This window comes from Barbus barbus (assembly GCF_936440315.1).
Source record: "Barbus barbus genome assembly, chromosome: 39".
In the NCBI taxonomy this organism is placed as follows: domain Eukaryota; kingdom Metazoa; phylum Chordata; class Actinopteri; order Cypriniformes; family Cyprinidae; genus Barbus; species Barbus barbus.
Genome location: NC_136717.1, coordinates 25,160,224 through 25,180,070, shown reverse-complemented (window position 1 = coordinate 25,180,070; position 19,847 = coordinate 25,160,224). Strand labels below are relative to the sequence as shown.

The 19,847-nt window shown below is 34.0% G+C and overlaps 1 protein-coding gene across 6 annotated transcripts in view; it reads left to right on the top strand.

Annotated features, from left to right (window-relative positions):
* The window catches only part of LOC306858802 (oxysterol-binding protein-related protein 8-like), an 83,264-nt gene that overhangs the window by 29,689 nt on the left and 33,728 nt on the right, over positions 1-19,847 (top strand). For 2 of the 6 annotated variants that reach the window (XM_079399541.1, XM_079399540.1), the window contains exons 3-4: positions 5,568-5,594; positions 9,511-9,651. In XM_079399541.1, the coding sequence (XP_079255667.1) occupies positions 9,519-9,651 (133 nt within the window). In that variant the 5' untranslated portion in view covers positions 5,568-5,594; positions 9,511-9,518. Of the gene's footprint in view, positions 1-5,557; positions 5,595-9,510; positions 9,652-19,847 lie in introns of all 6 variants that reach the window. The other 4 variants (XM_079399538.1, XM_079399537.1, XM_079399542.1 and 1 more) reach the window with 2 other exon arrangements.

The window sequence follows — 19,847 nt, the reverse complement described above, 5'->3', positions numbered from 1 at the left end:
GTCACTGAGGACCAGCAACTGTTTGGTTTTCCACCTTCTTCAAAATAGCATTTATAAATGTTCAGCAGAAGAAAGAAACTCATTCCGGTTTAAAACAACTTTTGAGTAAATGATGATATAAAAATACAACATTATGACAGAATTGACAGACAGATGACAGAATATTAATTTGTGGGGGAACTATTCATTTAACGTTAACAAAACAACAAAACGCAAAAGAGAAAAATCACTCACTATTCTTGACTGAAACACTTTAATACAGTTGCTTTAGGAATCAGTCTATCTAGTGTTTTATTTTTATATTTGTTCATTCAATTTCATTGAATGCTCTGCTAAATACACCTATTGTACCTGGAAATAAAGCACTGTTTGTTTTATTTGTATATTATGTGTATTTGTAATGTGTATCTTTGTTCTTATTTTTTAATAAGAAAAATAAAATAATGACAAAGATTTTTTATCTTCACCCACTTTGGCCTAAATATCTGCCATGCATCTTTGTCTTTCTAGTTTGGCTGTAATGCTCAGACAACTTGTAAAACCAAAATAGTAAAACTAACAAAGAATTGGGATAAAAATCGTGAATCGTGATATTTCTATAAAAAATCGTGATATGATATTTTTCCCATATCGCCCACCCCTAATGTGAGTATATATGCATATATGCTTTGGCCTGGTGAGGAGATAAATATAAACTTTTCTAAAAGTAGGCATCTGCAAGTCTGACTTTTATATTTTTATATATATATATATATATATATATATATATATATATATATATATATATATATATATATATATATATATATATATATATATATATATATATATATATATATATATATATGTATACATATATATTTGAGAATTTGAGTTTCTTTATATATTTGTTTGTATTTGTATATGTATGTATATTTATATTTAATATATAATCTTATAAATTAAATTAAATAAGTAGAATATATTAAATATATACATTTCTAAAAGTAGGCATCTGTGAGTCTGATTTTTGTAATTAAGTGTTTTTATTATTACCACCACAAATTAATAATACCAGCATATAGTAAGACTACAATAAAACGACTGCAAATCGAGTCTTGCGCATTCCTAAAAGCTTTTGTGAGTCACAGTGCTTTAAAAGCGCTTTAATTTTCTTTAATTGCGTCCTCGGGACTGACTGTACCGCCTCCAGATGAACACCGCAACTCTTTCTAGGTGTTTTATAAAGCTTCAGCTCTGACTGTTGATGCTTCTGTGAATTCCCAGGCCTTTTTCTGTTGTTTTGTGACTTGGTGTTAAAGTCATGACAGTGCTGATCTGGCAGAAACGCCATGCTGTCGAGTACCGGCCCGTCGACTGTTTGTTTGTGCGCGAGCAGACACCGAATGCTCTTGAGTGTTTCGCATTAATCTCCCATGTGGATTTGCTGGAAAACACCCAAACGCCGAGGCTTTAAAACATCAGCTGTCGTCTTTGTTTTGCAGGACGCTTTACTCATCTGAATTCACTCCAGAAGAGATGCTTAAACATTGGCAGCCGAATGTTAAACAAAACCACTGAGCCGAGTCTCAACAGGACTTTGTGGCCATTTAGGTTAAGCAGTGAGAAAAAAATGCATTTGTTAAATATTATTCATTAGTCAGTCACATGCATCTTGAATTGCATAATAAATATACAAGGTTGCAACATTCATTGCATGCATACACATCTGTTCTGTTTATGTCAATCTTTAGGCACACTGTGTGCTTATATTGATTTTGAAGCTCAGCAGAAACCATGCTGATGCAAGGCACCGTGGGATTGATTGCATCGATACTATTTGGATTGGAAGATCATTTAAATTCTCTTGCATGTCCATTTATTTTATATTTTGGTTCATTTAATCATGTTTCCAGCTCTGTTTGACCACATGCAAATTCATTCTGCAGAATTATGTTGATTTTCTCTCACATTTAGTGCTGAATTAATAGATTCTGTGTGTGGCTGCTGATGAGCAATTCCATTGATTTGTACTTCTAGACTGAACCATGTGTCATCACCATAATTTAGCATCAGACCAGCGCCGCAGAAGAACTAAATCTGTCCTGGAGGGACCTTGAACATGTCTGTTTTGATTTATTACGTATAGTCTGACTACAAACACTGTCATTCAAAACTTTGAGGCTAGTGAATGTTTTTGAAAGAAGTGACTTATGCTCACCAAGGCTTGGCTTTATTTCACAAAAAGGCATTATAAATTGTGGAATATTATTATGATTTAAAATAACTGTTTTCTATTTGAATATGTAGTAAAATGTAATTGATTTCTGTGATCAAAGCTTACTTTTCTGCATCATTACTCCAGTCTTCAGCGTCACATGATCCTTCAGAAATCTGTCTAATGCGCTGATTTGCTGCTCAAGAAACATTTCTGCTTATCAATGTCGAAAACGGTTGTGCTGCTTAATATCAGGATTTTATGATGAGTAGAAAGTTTAAAAGAACAGCCTTTATTTGAAATAGAAATATTATATGACATTACAAATGTCTTTGCTGTCGATTTGGATCAGGTTAATGCGTCCTTGCTGAATAAAAGTATGAATTTCTTTCGGAGAGAAAAAATTAAATGTCTCCAGTCATATCTATGGCCTAATAAAAGCCGTTTCATTCTAGTTGGTAATGAACCGCCTCATGGGTGCCGACATCACATGACCAGCTGAATAATACTTTCTGTAACTCGCTAACCCTCCTATTATCAGACGCTTTTACTCACTGAATAAATTAATGAAGGCTGGCATTGAATCGTGCATTTCGACAGTGGCATTTAAACGGTTGCTTTTGCTTGACGACTCTCCATATCATAACTGAGTGCAACTTTTACTGTTTAAATATTATAAAATGTAAATATTCATAAATAGCTAATGTCTAAAAAAGCTTTCAGTTTGTGATATTTATATAGCAGATTACCTGTAGAATGTGACCTGGAGGAAATAGTCAAGGTTTGGTTAAATAGATGATCAATACAGTATCTGAGAGCTTTCGAGGCCTTCAGCGGGAAGTTGTTGCATTTTTATAGTTTTATCACTCTCTTTTTGGGAAGCTCAAAGGAAACTGAATAGACAAACATGAGCAGTATCATTAACACGGATGCTGGAGGAAACGGAGCAGACGTGGAGTTGTTTAAGGATTACCAAACAGATGCGTTCCAGGCTGCGCTATGAAAACATGCCGTCATCCGTGATAGAAACAGCCCTGAGATTGGCTTTATTTTAAACCGTACAGTATTTTTGGCTGAGCTTGAGAATAGCACACTCTACTGTTTATCATGTAGTATGCGTGTTGTATATTAAAGCTTTCACTTTTTATGTTCACATTAATTTACCAGACGGTCTACTGCATTTGCTAAAATGTGCGGTACAGAATTTGGGACACATGTATAGCATATCCCACAGCCTGTGTTATTTCAGTATTATCTATATACTGTTATAATATTTCGTAATATTTTGAATTAGCTTTTGTTTTTATGTTTTCAGTTTTCATTTGAAATTAAAGTTTAGTCAATTTGTTCTATTGCCATTTTAAGTAGTTTTTGTTTAGAATATAATATATATTTGCCTTACAACATCAAACTAAAAGAAAAAGGCAAGTTCTGAAAATTATAGAAAAAAATTGAATAATAGGGTTGGAAAAGACATCAGTCTCCTGATTTAATACTTCGTAGAGCCACCTTTTGCTTTAATTACAGCCAGTATATTTTATTAGTTTGTTGTAAGGCAAAATTTGCAAAGCTGGATTTTTATTTATTTTTATAATTTTCTTTTATTGTATGACGTCATATAAAGGAACACGATTTTCTAGAAGCACTGTACACTGTAAAAAAAAAAAGATGGGCAAACTTAAAAGTTCAAGTCAAGCAGATTTTTGAGTTTTCTCAACTTCTTGTTTTAAGTTTATACAACAAAATTTGAGAAATCTCCTAAAAAATAAGTTGAGAAAACTCAAAAATCTGCTGAAGCTGGTTGCCTTCAACTTTTAAGTTTGCCCATCTTTCTTTTTTTTTTTTTTTTTTTACAGTGTATTGTTACATTTTAAATATTTAATTATATTATTATATTTAACATGCATTCATATTTAACATTTTACATTTTCTTTCAAATTTTGAGTAATTTTGTCATATTTAGTGTTTTTGTTTGTTTTTATTATCTTTTTTATTATTATTTATTAATTTTAATCATTTTAATCATTTTGTTGTGCTTTTTGTCATTTTTAGTCGTTTTTTTCTCTTTCTATTTAGCTTTATTTTCTAAGTAGCTTTCATATCTTCAGTTTTCATTTGAATTTTAGTTATAGGTTTAGTAATTATTATATATTAGTAGAAAATTATTTTCTTTTTAATTTGTAGTAGTAGTTTTTTTTATTTCTATTTAGCCTTATTTTACTTCAGTTTTAGTCATGTTAATACTCCAACTTATTTCAGCTTAAAGAGTAATACAAATAATTTTTAACCATTTTAGTTTTGGTTCACAATAACAAAACTGCCCACAATGCAGTGCAAAGTGAAAGAGGCTTTTGGATTGATTCAGTGTTTTTTTATAACTTAATCCCAGTAATGCTGAAAACAGCTTTGACACTGTCATAAGTGGTCAAACTAACATCATAAATCCTTGAGCTTTTCTATCCGCTCTGACTGTTATTAAATTATGTTTGTACAGAACTAAAACATTTTAACAGATTAGGTTCGCTGGTTTATCGTACATTCAGACAGACTGACATGATTAGTCTAGTTAGTTTTATGTTCAATATGTTCCTTTTTTATTATATAAACAAATGAACAGCAATCCACATGATTTGAGGTGCGATTTAAGTGTTTGTTCAGATCACTAACCCCAAGTATGATGCTTTACAAACACAGCTAATAAAGGGAACTGGCATTAATGGTTCAACACTGTATAAACTGGTCACACACTGTATAGATTTCATTCAATTACAGCCGTCCATAGAGGCTCTAAAAGCTTTATTAATCCATCAATAACCTACATGACCTCAAACCGGCTTCATTTGATTAAACGGGACTCAATGTGGGTGCCAATTACTCAAGTGTGTTTGTTGTACTGTTTGATTGACAGATGTGTCGACCAATCAGAATCCCAGAGCTTTGTATTGTCGTGGCTTTGATCTCTGTTCACTATAATCTTTGCTAATCCACATTGTCTGGACTGTGATGTATATGTGTGTGTGCGTGCGTGCGTGTGTGTGTGCACGCGCGTGCGTGTGTGTGTGTGAGAGAGTGTGTGTGTGTGTGTGTGTGGCTCGTCTAACCTTCCCTGATTTTGTTCTGCTTAGTCTTTCTTGCTCTGTTCAGTTGGATTTTGTTGCTAGTGTCTTATGTGTCATTGCGTGTGTCATTTTTAACTAATGCTGCTTTTCTTTTTTTTCCCTGTTTGTCTTTTTTTCATGCCGTCTATCTGTCTGCTGCCAACGTGTCCCAATGCACAAAATCCCACCAAAACCAACACTGCCTGGCGGACCCTCGCTGTGTGTCTGTCTGTGACATGCGTGCGTGTGTGTGTGTGTTCAGCATCATGCAGAGAGCAGAGAAAACCCTGTCACCCCAGGTAAGAAGCTGACATTCATCTGTGTGTGTGTGTGTGTGTGTTATCTGTGCTTCTGCGTGTCAAAGTTCGCGAATGATATACTTAATGTTATATTCTGTATACAGAAGTTTTAATAGTATGTGGAACAGAATCAACAATAAACAATAAAATATTTTCTTCTTTCAAAACTGTTATTTTTTTATAGTCACATGAACTTGCTACAATACATATTTTACAATTCAGTTTAATTCAGTGAGTGGTGTCCAAATATCATCTTGGAAATAAATAGTTATTAAATTAATTCAATTATTTATTAATTCATTGTTTCATTGTTTTATTTTAAAAAAATTATATAAAATTTATAAAGGTGTATATATATAATTTCATCAATATACATTTTTATAATGTTTATATATGGCAGCATGATTGGAAATGAAAGATGATATTTTTGGAAATAAATTTATATAAAATGTATACATATATATAATAACGTAATTTTGTCAATATAAGTTTTTATAATTGAAAAAAAGCATTTATATGTGGCAGCAAGATTGAATATGAAACAAAAGTTTTGGAAATACATTTATGTAAAATGTGTACATTTACATGTAATTTATTATACATAATTATAATGCATAATTTATCAATATACATTTTTATCACATTGTATGTTAAAATATATCTATTTTAAAAAATCGACTTCTTAACACACACATATAATTGATATATTTTTAATACAAATATATATTATATTTTATATTTATATGATATGTAAATTAAATCAAATTCCAAACATACTCTCTGTATGTGTGTGCAGAAGTCTGCCCTCATATATTTTGATTGTGGTTGTGCTCCAGTTTATAGGCCTACTTCCATCTAGATTATTACCTTTCTATCTATAAAAAGTGTTTTCCAATGAGAAGCTCATTACAAGGGCTCAGAACATTCGGTGTGACTCTGATGTGCAGCAAACACGCAACAAACATTTAAACATGCTCAGATGCTTTAAAGTCTGACAGTGACATTTCATTTCCTACAGAAGTTACCACGTCTAAGGGACATTTGTGTGCAAACAGCTGAAGTGTAGATTAATGTGAGACAGAGAATAAAGCTCGCGATAACTCACAATTTGAGATTTCTCACGCGGCTGTTTGGTTAATTGGCTCATTAGTAATTAGTTTCTTCACAGCCTTGGTGATGAGGATGAAATATTCATATTGCATCTCAAACGAGCACCTCTTATGAATGATTAGCATAAAGTGATTCAGCTCTGTCGCTTCAGCTTCTCCTTTATTTGCTTTTGCATCACATTACGCGACCGACCTGTGTGTGTGTGTGTGTGTGTGCTGTTATACACGTGTAGCAACACAAGCACACACACATGCATATATTCACTAGAAGTGTGCATTTCACCCATTTTATGCTGCGTCATTGTGCAGATTTTCTCATGCATTAAATTTCCTCAGCTGCACACACACACACACACACATACTCACACACAGACAATCAATAGTGACAATCAATTTTTGTAATCCTGTTGCAGTGCTGTAAGGTTGTGTGTGATGATGAAGAGATTATATTTGAAACAGTCATGTTAAACACTCACTTTAATCTGTTTTTAAAAACAGCACCTTCAGAAGGAGAAAATACAGAAAACAGTTTTTGTTATCTGTTTTTATTTATTGTGTTGGCCACTAGAGGGGGCACTTTACAACAAAATGTGCATCAGTTAAACTAACGTGGAAGTTCAGACAGCAAAAATGGTCTATCTGACTCGAATGAAATCAATAGAAATCCAGTGTTTATAAACCCCATCCAAACCACATCCTTTGGATTTATTTTTTAATTTTTTAAAATAAAATATCACCATATTCCCCAGTTGACTCATTATTAAGCATTGCAAATATTTTTTGTATTACAAGTTTTCTGAAATGTTATGTGCAATTAGCAAATGATGCATTATCTAATTTAAAGGGTTGAAGACGAAAAGGGTTTTAAGTATCAAAACAAAAGTTTAGTAGAATTATTCACTCATTAGAATGTCCTTTTTAAAAAAATAAAAAAAAAATTCTGAGCAAAAATAAAGACTATCATACATTTTTACCATGATTTTTACCAGTGTAACAATAGTTTAAATAACGTAAAATCTTGTCAGGTATCTTTAGAGCAAGAGTCATTAGATGACATTACAAGACTCTTAAGGATCGCATTGCAGCTCCCCAAAATACTAATTAATTGCCATTTTAAATATTTACAAATATATCCTTCAGACCACTTTAGGTTTTACCCATTTGTTATCAGAAAGATTTTAATCTAATTTAAAATATAATAAAATTTAGTATGATCATTTATTCTTTTGTATATTTTAATAATAATATTTACATGAATATTTGTGTTATGCTGAATGACGATGGAACATTATTTCACCCATACTTCAGCATTTTATTTTCACAAAAGTTATTTGAAACAGTAGATATTTTACTTGCATTTAATATGCCTTCTATGTATATAAAATCAAATTTAATTAATCAAATAAAACATACTAATTTTCATACATTCCAGAAAATTTATCTGAATATTAGATAAAGCCAGGTTTAAAATTCTTGCTTAATTTTCTTGACATATTAGAGTTAAAGGTTTTTATAGAAGGGTTTTTGATTTTTGATATCTCTTTTTAACATTCTGTAAATCTGAAAATAATGTCAACACAACAGCCAGGAAAAAAACTGTCTGAAGCGTCTGTCATAGCAAATCAGCACATGCTGTTGTGAATAATTAAGTGAAGCGTCTTCTCATAGGATAAGAACACGCAGTCTCATGAATAATTTAATAGACACCGACCCGTCATGTACTATAGTCCTTTGCCACATCACAAATTGTGACGTCAACACGATGTAGATTGTAAACCCGGAAGATGAAAATACCGCAAAAATTAAAATAGTTTAAAAAAAAATGTTTTTAAAAATTAATCAGTTTTCTCCAACTGTTAAAAGTATCGGATGCTAACATTAGCTATGTTTCCATCCACCTATTTTTATGTGCATTTTGGAATATTGCAAAAAAAAAAAAAAAACCGCTGGATGGAAACGCCAAGATGCGCATTTTAAAAATATGACTTCTATGCAATTGTGTGTTTCATCTGCTCGCTCTGAGGTGCAAGTCATTTATCATAATTATTATATGTGACCATGGACCACATGGTGTCAATTTGTTCTTTAGTGTCAATTTTTCGACATTGAGATTTATACATCATCTGAAAGCTGCATAAATAAGCTTTCCATTGATGTATGGTTTAGGGCAATATTTGGCCGAGATACAACTATTTGAAAATCTGAAATCTGAGGGTGCAAAAAAAAAAATCTAAATATTGAGAAAATTATCTTTAAAGTTGTCCAAATGAAGTTCTTAGCAGTGCATATTACTAATCAAAAATTCAGTTTTGATATATTTACGGTAAGAAATTTACAAAATATCTTCATGGAACGTGATCTTTACTTAATATCCTAATGATTTTTGGCGTAAAGAAAAATCAATAATTTTGACCCATACAGTGTATGGCTATTGCTACAAATATACCCCAGAGACTTCAGACTGGTTTTGCGCTCCAGGGTCACATATTCAGTGGCTTCTCCTTGTTTTCTTAGTGATATTTAGTGCCAGTTTATCAGGAAGTGACGGTTTTGTTCTCTTGGACTCCTTGGATGGAAACAATGCTTTATTCGCAAATATTTCAATTTATGTGACATTCCAGTTTTGCGCACAAATTTAATTCAAATCTTTGGATGGAAACATAGCTATTGTCTTCTTTGATGTGCCACACAAACACTTCTGCTAAAATCTCTGTAAAAGTAGTCTGGGGTTTCATGACCCTTTAAAATCAGATTCAGTATCCGTTGTTTTATGAATGCATCTTCTGTCTTTTGTTATTGTTCCACAGCTGCCTTAATGCCTGGTGACGATGCGGCGCTTCTGACCCCGGGAAGGATGAGTCAGCGTGGGAAGGAGGCGGGGCTGCACACACCCTGTAAAGACCTGCTCACAAGCCCCTCCCTCAGCCCGGGCGTCAGCTACAGCCACGGTAAGAGAGCAGCAGCAGATCTCCATAAGCCTCTATGGCCTGCAGGCTGTGTGGTCGTAACGCTTTAAAGACCAAATCTACATGAAGGTGAAATCTGATCCCAGACCTGTGCAGTTTACATCAGGTTACATCAGCAGAAATGTGGTTTGAGAGGTGGGAAATGTTATTAGATTGAGCTGGAAGGTTTTGTAAACAACACTCTTGTCTTTAAATAATAATTGAGGAGCAAAAAATCTTCATCTGTAATATAAAACTTGTGTTTGTTTGCTGGTTTTTATTGTATTTGTTATACTTGTACTACTACTACTAAATCAGGTGCAATGTGTTCAGAAGCATTTATTAAGAACGTAAATAGGATTGATTTTGAGTTCAGTGTTGACACAGTGACCAGTTTTCCCCTCTGTAATGTTGGTTTTCACCACTAGAGGCCGCTGAAGTGCCACGAAATCAGACCAGAAGAGAGTTTGTGGAGGATTGTGTGCAATCTTTCATTGTTTTGCTTCTAGTTAACAACAATGCGACTGCCCTGGGTTCCCACAAACATGGAAGACTATCCAGCAAACTTAAGTGCGATTTGGAAATGTCACATTTTCTGTTGTGAATAATTTTTCTTTGAATTATTTTAAATTAGATGTTGCTTTTTGAGTGTTACACTCATTGCCCCGATTAAAGTCAGCCGACTTTTTTTATATTGTTATGTTAATCTGTTAATTACAGTGACTGAGACTGGCATACAAATAGGACTGACCCAAGCAATCTCTATAATCAAGCATAAATTACTATATTATTTAAAAAAAAATTACTATTTTATTTAACTGTTGATTATCAATAATTATGTAGACATGGATATATAATAATATTTCTAATTATCAATAATTATTCATTTCAATTATAATTGTCAATAATTATGTATCAATGTAGTTAATAGTGTGTGTGTGTGTCTGTGTGTCTGTGTCTGTGTTTGTGTGTGTGTGTGTGTGTGTATATATATATATGTATGTATATACATAATTTAGTGCTGTTTTTTGTGTATGTTTAGATATAAGAATACATATGTAAATGCATGTAAATATTAAAAAAATGTTTACTGTATGTGTGTGTATTTATATATACATAAGTATACACAGTACACACACATATATAGTACACACACATATATTTTGTATAAAAAAAAAAAGCTTTTATTTTGGAGGCATATATAATTTGAATAACTGTTTATTATCAATAATTGTGTGTGTGTGTGTGTGTGTGTGTGTGTGTGTGTATATTATTTCAGTAATTGTTCATTATTAATAATTATGTATTGATACGTTTTTTTTTTTTTTATAATTTTAGACTTCATCCAAAGTCTAGTTAATTTAGTAAAGTCATGCAGGTCAAAAGGTGCCTGAACCCAGACAGTCATGTCATAATTCCTGTGTCATATTTACAGCCACCTGTGATACACACACACACACAAAAACACACCAGGATCACATACACCGCAGTTTTTAAAGTTGTCAGAGGATTTGGCTTTTATAATGATGATTTTAATCTGATTAAATGTGCCACGTTGCTGTTTTTAGAGCTCGTCGTGGTCCCTGATTTAATCGTTCACGTTTTGAGCATCATACGTGTGGCGTGAGACTTGTTTTCAGTTGCTCTGCAAGGCTAGACGCTGACACACGCGATCACCTCTGCACAAAACCGCTGCTAGTCAAAACCTTTTAAAGCCATCGGACCACTCGCATCTTGTCTGGTCTCCATAGCAACAGCAATTTCCCCTCGCCATCACTTTGAACGCACATTCACCCTTTCTTTTTAGTCTGGGATGAATCACTCCATTTGGGCGTGTTCTGATGCTCAGAGATGTATAATAGAAAGTTTCTTTGCGAGTTCATCTCGCAGATGTGGGCCACGTTTCACTCAATTATTCAGTGCCAGACGCTCCGCAGCTTTCTCCCGGTGAGAAAGCACCTGGAATAGCATCAGTACGGCAACCGATATATGCGTACAAATCCTCTTTACTAGCCTCCTCGCTCTGTTTGAGACTAGAGCAGGTGTGGTTGGCCTGGATTTAATGGATTACACACAGCAAATGAGGTTAAAATGAACAGTGTGCAGCTCAGCCAATCAGAAGCTGCTTTACCTACATGTTCCGTCAGACCAGGGTCATTTGCATATGGGAGGACGGGTGTGAGCATGCCTTTCACATATCGTCCTCTGTTTGGGAATATCATGGTGGGTTTGTGGGCTAATGAATGTTTGATTGTGAATGGAAAAGGTTGGACATAAAACTCCTGAATGCATGAGTGTGGCGGTTAATTGATTAATTAATCTTCATGCACACGAGGCAAGTACTTAGACTAGTGCTCTAATGTTTAGTTAGTGCGTTTAATTAGATGACAATGTCGTTTTCGTAGTTGTGTCCTCTACGCTTGCAATAGTACCTGGTGAGAACAGAATTCAAGCATAGTTTCATTGTAGATTGGTAAATCTGCTTGTTAAAGTGGAAAATTGTGGCTGTTTTGTGTGAAATCGTATCATTACAAGTGGTTTCCTAAAGGCCTAGTGAGGTATTCAGCTTAGAAGATGACTTGAGATGGGTTTCTTGAGGATACTGGTTGTTTGGGCGGTTTGTTTAGTAGCGTTAAACGTACTCTGACTCATTTAAGCTTATTCGTTAGGCTGCTAATCCAGGCTCATAGCCAGGTTGCATAAGGTTTCCAGTGGCTTCCAAAGCCCACCTTTAGTGCATCGACCAGGTTTTGAGCGCATTGTGTCTGAGAGCATCTTATCTGGTGCTTTTGTTTATTTTATCACTCACTTTGAGTCTTATATTTGAGATTCTTCAACCAACTTAATGAGGTGCATCCTGGGATGCTTGTTAAACAGTATTCACACGTTTGCTGGACACTTGTCTGCAATTTTGTTTTTGTAAAAAAATCCATAATAAGCCACAATTTATATTTATTTACATTCTTTTTTAGCAGTGTACCATATATCTGTTCCTTTGAGCTGATATTAGAGAAAGTTTTTTTCAATTATTGGTATCGATATTGCATATATCAGCTGATTTAACTTAACTCTGCCTGTTCTTGTTCCTTATTTATGCATTTAGATAACCTTGGTAACACTTTAGAATAGGGAGTACATATTCACTATAAGAATTACACTATAATTATTCATATTCATATAAAAGTTTTCCCTAAACAAAATCCTAATTTGCTGCGTATTAATAGTTAGTAAGCTAGTTGTTAAGTTTTGGTATGAAGTAGAGATTAAGAGATCTAAAATATGGTCATGTAGAATAAGGCATTAATATGTGTTTGCAAATAAGCAACTAGTTAATAGTGAGAACTAGTCCTTAAATTGAAGTGTTACCATAGCCTTTGCTGTCATCTAAAGTTAATTTTTAACACTAAACACTAAAAATATAATAACATTATTAGATGTAATCTATAGCAAATCTCAAATGTAATTAATTTTTTTATACTGTACATTATAATATTGTGATGACTAACATTACTTATACTATTTAAAATGATTAATTGTAGTTTTTAGTATTTAGTTTTTTTTATTATATAGATAAAATCATATAGAATTGTTTATATTACATGGGATATTATATTGCATGCTCTTTTTGCCCATTTAGAAATTTAGATTATCTTTGTTCTCATCTAAGGCTCACTTAATATGAATCTGTAATGCTAAACATGACTAATTTAACAATATTTTTTTAAACTAACCTATAGCAAATCTCAAAATATAAAATATACATTTTTCATACTATACATTATAATGTTGTGATGCCTAAAGTAGAGAATTTAAAGCAATTTAGTTTAGTTTTATTTCTTTATATTTAATATATAATAAAAAATTTCATATATAATAATACATTGATTTATATTACATTAATTAAGATTATTATGCTTTTAAAATCATGTGAAATAAATTGCCATGTGTGTCTAAACTTTTAACTGGTCGTCATTCATTATCATCATCAGCTGTGTAAACTACACTGTAGAAAAATTATTTTCCAGTTATTGGAATATGTTTTACAAGAAAATACTATTTCAGTCTTTCTACTTCTTTAATTTGATGTGTTATGTGCCAATTCTTTGTGATTACTTGTGAAATTTACTAGCTTTTTCTGAGCATTTTTTGTTTTTTAGTGTAGTCAACCACTAGTTACAGAATCATCTTTGTGAACAATACAATGGTCTGGATCATTAACCACTCTAGTTCAGTTTAACCTGATGGGTTACTCATTTAGTTGAGTGGGAAACAGTTCAAACCGTAACTGGAGATCAGTTTCACACGAGGAATACCCACACCTGCTTAGGTTACTACAAACACACTCTGAGATACTGTTGCAAGGGATGAAGCACAGAAAACTGAGCAAATGAGCAGTGAACACTTGTTTATGAGAAGGAAACAAAAGGATAAATAACACAGGTTTCTATGAATAAAGTTTAGAACGAGAGACAAAGGCTTTAAGAATTATAGGAACAGACTTCACTTGAGTACAAAGCAAACATCAGATGGCTTTTTATGGAAAAGATTAACATACTGTTGACCTCGGGTGTTTTTCCGCATAGTTTGTGTGTGTGTGTGTGTGTGTGTGTCCATCCATCCGCAGGAGATAAACAGACCCATGTCTCCAGATCTGTGACTGCCGTCATAAGCGCAGAGCTTACGGCTCACAGATTAAGTAGGGAATATTTCCACCCATCTTTGGCTACAGAAACGTTGCCTGCCGTGTTTGAGTGTGCTCGATGTTTTTACAGATTACCAGCAGTGATACCCGCTGAAATTAGCCGCTAGTATTACTTCATTCAGAGAAACAATCAGCCCTTAAAGACTCTCCTGATGGGCACAAGACCAGATGGCTGGAGTGCAGTAAACAATTAAACAGCCAAATTATCCCAAACTGACTCCTATAGATAGATGGATAGATAGACAGGTAGGCAGATAGATAGAGATAGATAGATAGATAGATGGATAGAAAAGCAGATAGATAGATAGATAGATAGATAGATAGATAGATAGATAGATAGATAGATAGATAGATAGATAGATAGATAGATAGAAAAGCAGATGGATAGATAGATAGATAGATAGATAGATAGATAGATAGATAGATAGATAGATAGATAGATAGATAGATAGAAAAGCAGATGGATAGATAGATAGATAGATAGATAGATAGATAGATAGATAGATAGATAGATAGATAGATAGATAGATAGATAGATAGATAGATAGATAGATAGATAGATAGAAAAGCAGATGGATTGACAGATAGATAGATAGATAGATAGATAGATAGATAGATAGATAGATAGATAGATAGATAGATAGATAGATAGATAGATAGATAGATAGATAGATAGATAGATAGATAGATAGATGGATATATGGATGGATGGATGGATAGATGGATAATTGGATAGAAAGGCAGATGGCTAGATAGACGGATATATGGATGGATAGATGGATAGATAGATAGGCAGATGGATAGATAGCTAGGCAGATGGATAGATAGGCAGATGGATAGATAGATAGATAGATGGATAGATGGATAGATAGATAGACGGATAGATAGATAGATAGATAGATAGACAGACAGACAGACAGACAGACAGATAGCTACAGAGACAATGTGACAATGTGATGTGACAATGTGAAGTGACATTCAGCCAAGTATGGTGACCCATACTCGGAATTCGTGCTCTGCATTTAACCCATCCAACGTGCACACACACAGCAGTGAACACACACACACAGCAGTGAACACACACACACCGTGAACACACACCCGGAGCAGTGGGCAGCCATTTATGCTGCGGCGCCCGGGGAGCAGTTGGGGGTTCGGTGCCTTGCTCAAGGGCACCTCAGTCGTGGTATTGAGGGTGGAGAGAGCGCTGGACATTCACTCCCCCCCACCTACAATTCCTGCCGGCCGGAGACTCGAACCCGCAACCTTTGAATCACGAGTCCAACTCTCTAACCATTAGGCCAGATCTCAGTCTGGTTTTGCGCTCTTTTAATCGAGGTCTCAGTTTGTTAAATGCTTCATAAATGAAGCATAACTTCCATTCAGCACAGGATAATGAGCTGTAGGCTTTGAATTATACATCCGCCAGAGCATCTTAATTAGTTATGTTAATTAGGGCATCATTCACAGCCATGTGAATGATGGTTGCGGTCTCATCCGCTCGCTTCTTTTTGGTGAGGCTGTTGCCTAGCAACTTCAGTGTGACATCAGCAGAGCCCGGGAGGAACGCTCCGATTGGTTACGACGCGCGGCATGAGTTCCGATTGGATGGAGAAAAGAGGAATCTGGAGTGTTTAAAAGCAGCTTGAACTACTTTAACCTTTCATTTGACTCCGCTGGAGCTCTTCTCCAGTTCATTCACCAAAAACAGGCTGAATTTACAGCACAAGCCATACCAAGAAACAGGCAGAGCTTCACTGGAAGTCCCAGCGGTCTGCAGGCCTCCTCCTGTGAGTTACTTGTTGACATTTCACTCCAAACAAACAGCTTCTAAATTAACTTGAAGGAAATCAGTTTTCCCTTGGGATCCTACTGCGACTAAACACTCTCTTAGAGATGCATTGCTTGTTAGAGCTGTTTTGCTTACTGCTATTGCATATTACAAGCGCTCCTAGTTAAGTTGATGGATTCAAACAAACTCCCAGTACTGCGATTTCCATTGCATCACTGAATGCATTATGCAGATTTTGTCTGTTATGCATATGTGTATTTAATTAGTGCTCTTTGCTGATGTAAGCTTAAACTTCAGCATGTGATGTTTCTTGTCTGTTACTGTAAGTCAATGCTGTTTGATTTGACTTTGTAACAAACCTGGTTACTGTAAGTCATATCTGAGTTTTCATGAGAGCTGCATCTTCACGCAGCTCCAGCTTCTCCCAGAAGCCTTTGCAGTGTCATATTTGACAGTTCAGAGTGTGATCAGGTCAGATGTGTGTTTCTATCCAGAGATGCCGATGGCTTGATTCTGTTTTCACCAGCGCTGTTAGAGAAGCATGCGTGTGTGTGTGTGTGTGTGTGTGTGTGTGTGTGTGTTTTAGAGATTCAGTGTCCTTCATAAAGCATTCTCTGTGAGCGAGCTGAGAGACCAAGACAGAAAGAGAAAATCATATCTGAGTCATGGACACATAGAATGGCAAAACCTTAATCATGTGTTTATGAATACATCATAGTTCAAAGTATATTTTGCATATATATTTATATACTGTGTGTGTGTGTGTGTGTGTGTGTGTGAGTGTGTGTATATATATATATATATATATATATATATATATATATATATATAAATAGTAATATATATATAGGCTATTGAGAATAATAATAAAAGCCATGCATCATTTTGCTTACATAAATACTATATATAAATATTATGTATTGTATTCATATAATTTTTTAAGTTATTCATACTATAGTTATTATTAAATTATTTTATATTCTATTTTCTGTGAAACACACACACACCCACATATATATATATATATTTTTGTAATGTTTAATTAAAAATTCTGAGATAATAATTACTTTTATTAGTATTTTTATTTTATATAATATATATATATATATATATATATATATATATATATACTCTCAATTATATATATATATACACACACACACACACACACACACATATAATTTAAAAGTAATAAATCTGAAATATATATGTTTAGTAATTTTTTTTTGTTTTTAGATGAATAAGCCAGACACTTTGTTGGTCAGATTCACCACAATCATCATGCAATCAGATCAGAATAAAACTGGAAAAAATAACAACAACATGAGTTACAGATGTCTAGTGACGTCGCAGCTCAAAGCTCTTTTTCTTTTTTTTCCCTTCTGGTGGTCAGTGCCGTTCAAGAATGTGAGCCGTGGCGCTCTCTCTCTCTCTCTCTCTCTCTCTCTCTCTCACACAGCCGCTGTAGAGCGAGAGGGAGGAGCTGCAGTGAGTAACAGAGAGAGAGTGTGAGTGTATCTTCAGAGCGCTCGATCAGTTGTAGTACTAGCAGCAGTGGAGTATGTGTGTGTGGTGACCGCCGAATTACCGCCGCAGCCCCTCAGCCTCGCCCTCTTCAGGGTGAGGCCGCCCCCCGGACGCCCTCATGATGAAGCAAGACGGGATCCTGGCCCGCCGCCGGTTCTCCACCTGTGGAGGAACCATCTCGGGCCGCCCGGCTCATCCCGACGGACGCAAACTCATACGCAACGCCTCGTTTGGGGGCTACAACGAGCTGTCCGTCTGCTTGCCAGGTGGGTCCATCGCGGGAAACTTTTACATGTTTTTTTTTGTTTGGCAGGTAGTTTCGATCAGTGCATTTGTGCCAGCAGCAGTCTATTAAGTTTTATTGTTTTGGCAGCTTGCTGTCGATTGAACGTGTGTTTGACTCCGGTCGGCTCTCCAAACTAAAGTGCTTCCATTAACTCACAGCATCTGTTATTCATTGCGTCACTGTCCTTTGATGCATTATGTTAATTTCAACCTTCAATAAAACGTCTTGCTATTAAATGCAAATTTTTTCAGTATTCATTTGGATGGGAATCGTAAGGAATTTAACTATTAAGATTTTGATTTAAAAAGTAAAGAATAATTTATCCTAACTATATAGTCAGCAATATAGTAAACAAAAAGGTTACCAATTTTTTTTTTAACATATATTTTGTTTAGAGTATTGCTTAGTATACAGTTACAATAAATTACTTGCTAATTATTAAAAGAATAAGGAAAACATTAAAGCAGAACCAAAATTGTAATAGTATATATTATTTATAAAAACAACAAAAATTATTAACAATATTTTATAATAACATTAATTAATAACATTATAACACACAAATATATATATATATATATATATGTATGTGTGTGTGTGTGTGTGTGTGTGTGTGTGTATATATATATATACATAACAAAATGCATAATCTATTTTTTGATTAATAATGTTAATAAAAATTATATAAAATTTGTTAAATGCATACTGGTTTTATGTTTTTATTAATAATATTATTATATTGTATTAATATTTATTATTAATAATATATCTAAACATTTTAAGAATATTTTAATTAATAATATTAATACAAATATAAAATTTATAAAAATGTTATTGGTTTTGTGTGTTTTATTATTAATATTAAAATATTATTCTGTGAATATTTATTATGAATATTAATATATTTTAAAATATATTTTTAATATATAATTAATTAATATTTGTATAATAATACAAATAATTTATTTAATGTTTCTAAATTTATTGTAATAATTCAGGTAATTAATTGCATTGGGTAATTAAGTATTATAATTAAGCAATGTACACAATAATGGTTCTGTTTATTTGAAGTTTCTTGTTGAACAGGACCGATTCAACCAGCCTGAATTAGACTGACTGATAAGTTTGAGACTGATTTTTGTCTATAAATATAAATTGTCTTTTAAATTTAGAGTATTTTACTACAGTGTTGTACCTACATTGCCAGAAGAATGACATTCAAGAACCAGATCATTAGTTCCAGTGTTATTTAAAAAATCTAAATGTTCCGAATAAGAACCGGTCCTCAGTTCCGTAGTTCTCTGGAACCTCATTTGATGGCAATCATAAGGGTGGAAATAGCGTAAATCAGTTCTGTTTTTGCTTTGTCGTCTGCTCAAGGTCAGTAGATCGAGCTTTTCAGCAGGACGCAGATGTTTCTGCTGCAGATATCGAGCAGTTTCAGCTCTCACAGTGAATCTGACTCATGTCAGCGCGGCCTGCGCTCTATTTATCCCTCATGATTATGATTGGAAGAAGAGAGGGATGCATTAAATGCTCTTATTTACGCTCTGGATGTACCCGACATGCCTGCTTCAGAGAGAGTGTTTTTATTTTAAAACTCATGTCTGTACGATTACCCAGCACTTTCATTATCCTTATCCTTTTTTTAGCATTTTAATGGAATTCAATGAGCAGAGATTAGCTAATGGACCCAGAGTGCATTGCATTGGGGCAAATCTTGTGTGTGCGCTTCACGTTCACCTGTGTGAAAATCAGCAGGGTTCGCTCACAGGGTAATGGCTTAGACTAAATACTGTATCACTCAGATCCAGCTCGATGTGCCATTATAGTGCATAAAGATGCAGAGCTCGAAAGCAAACGCTCACTTTTTTCATTTTTCATTCATTTTC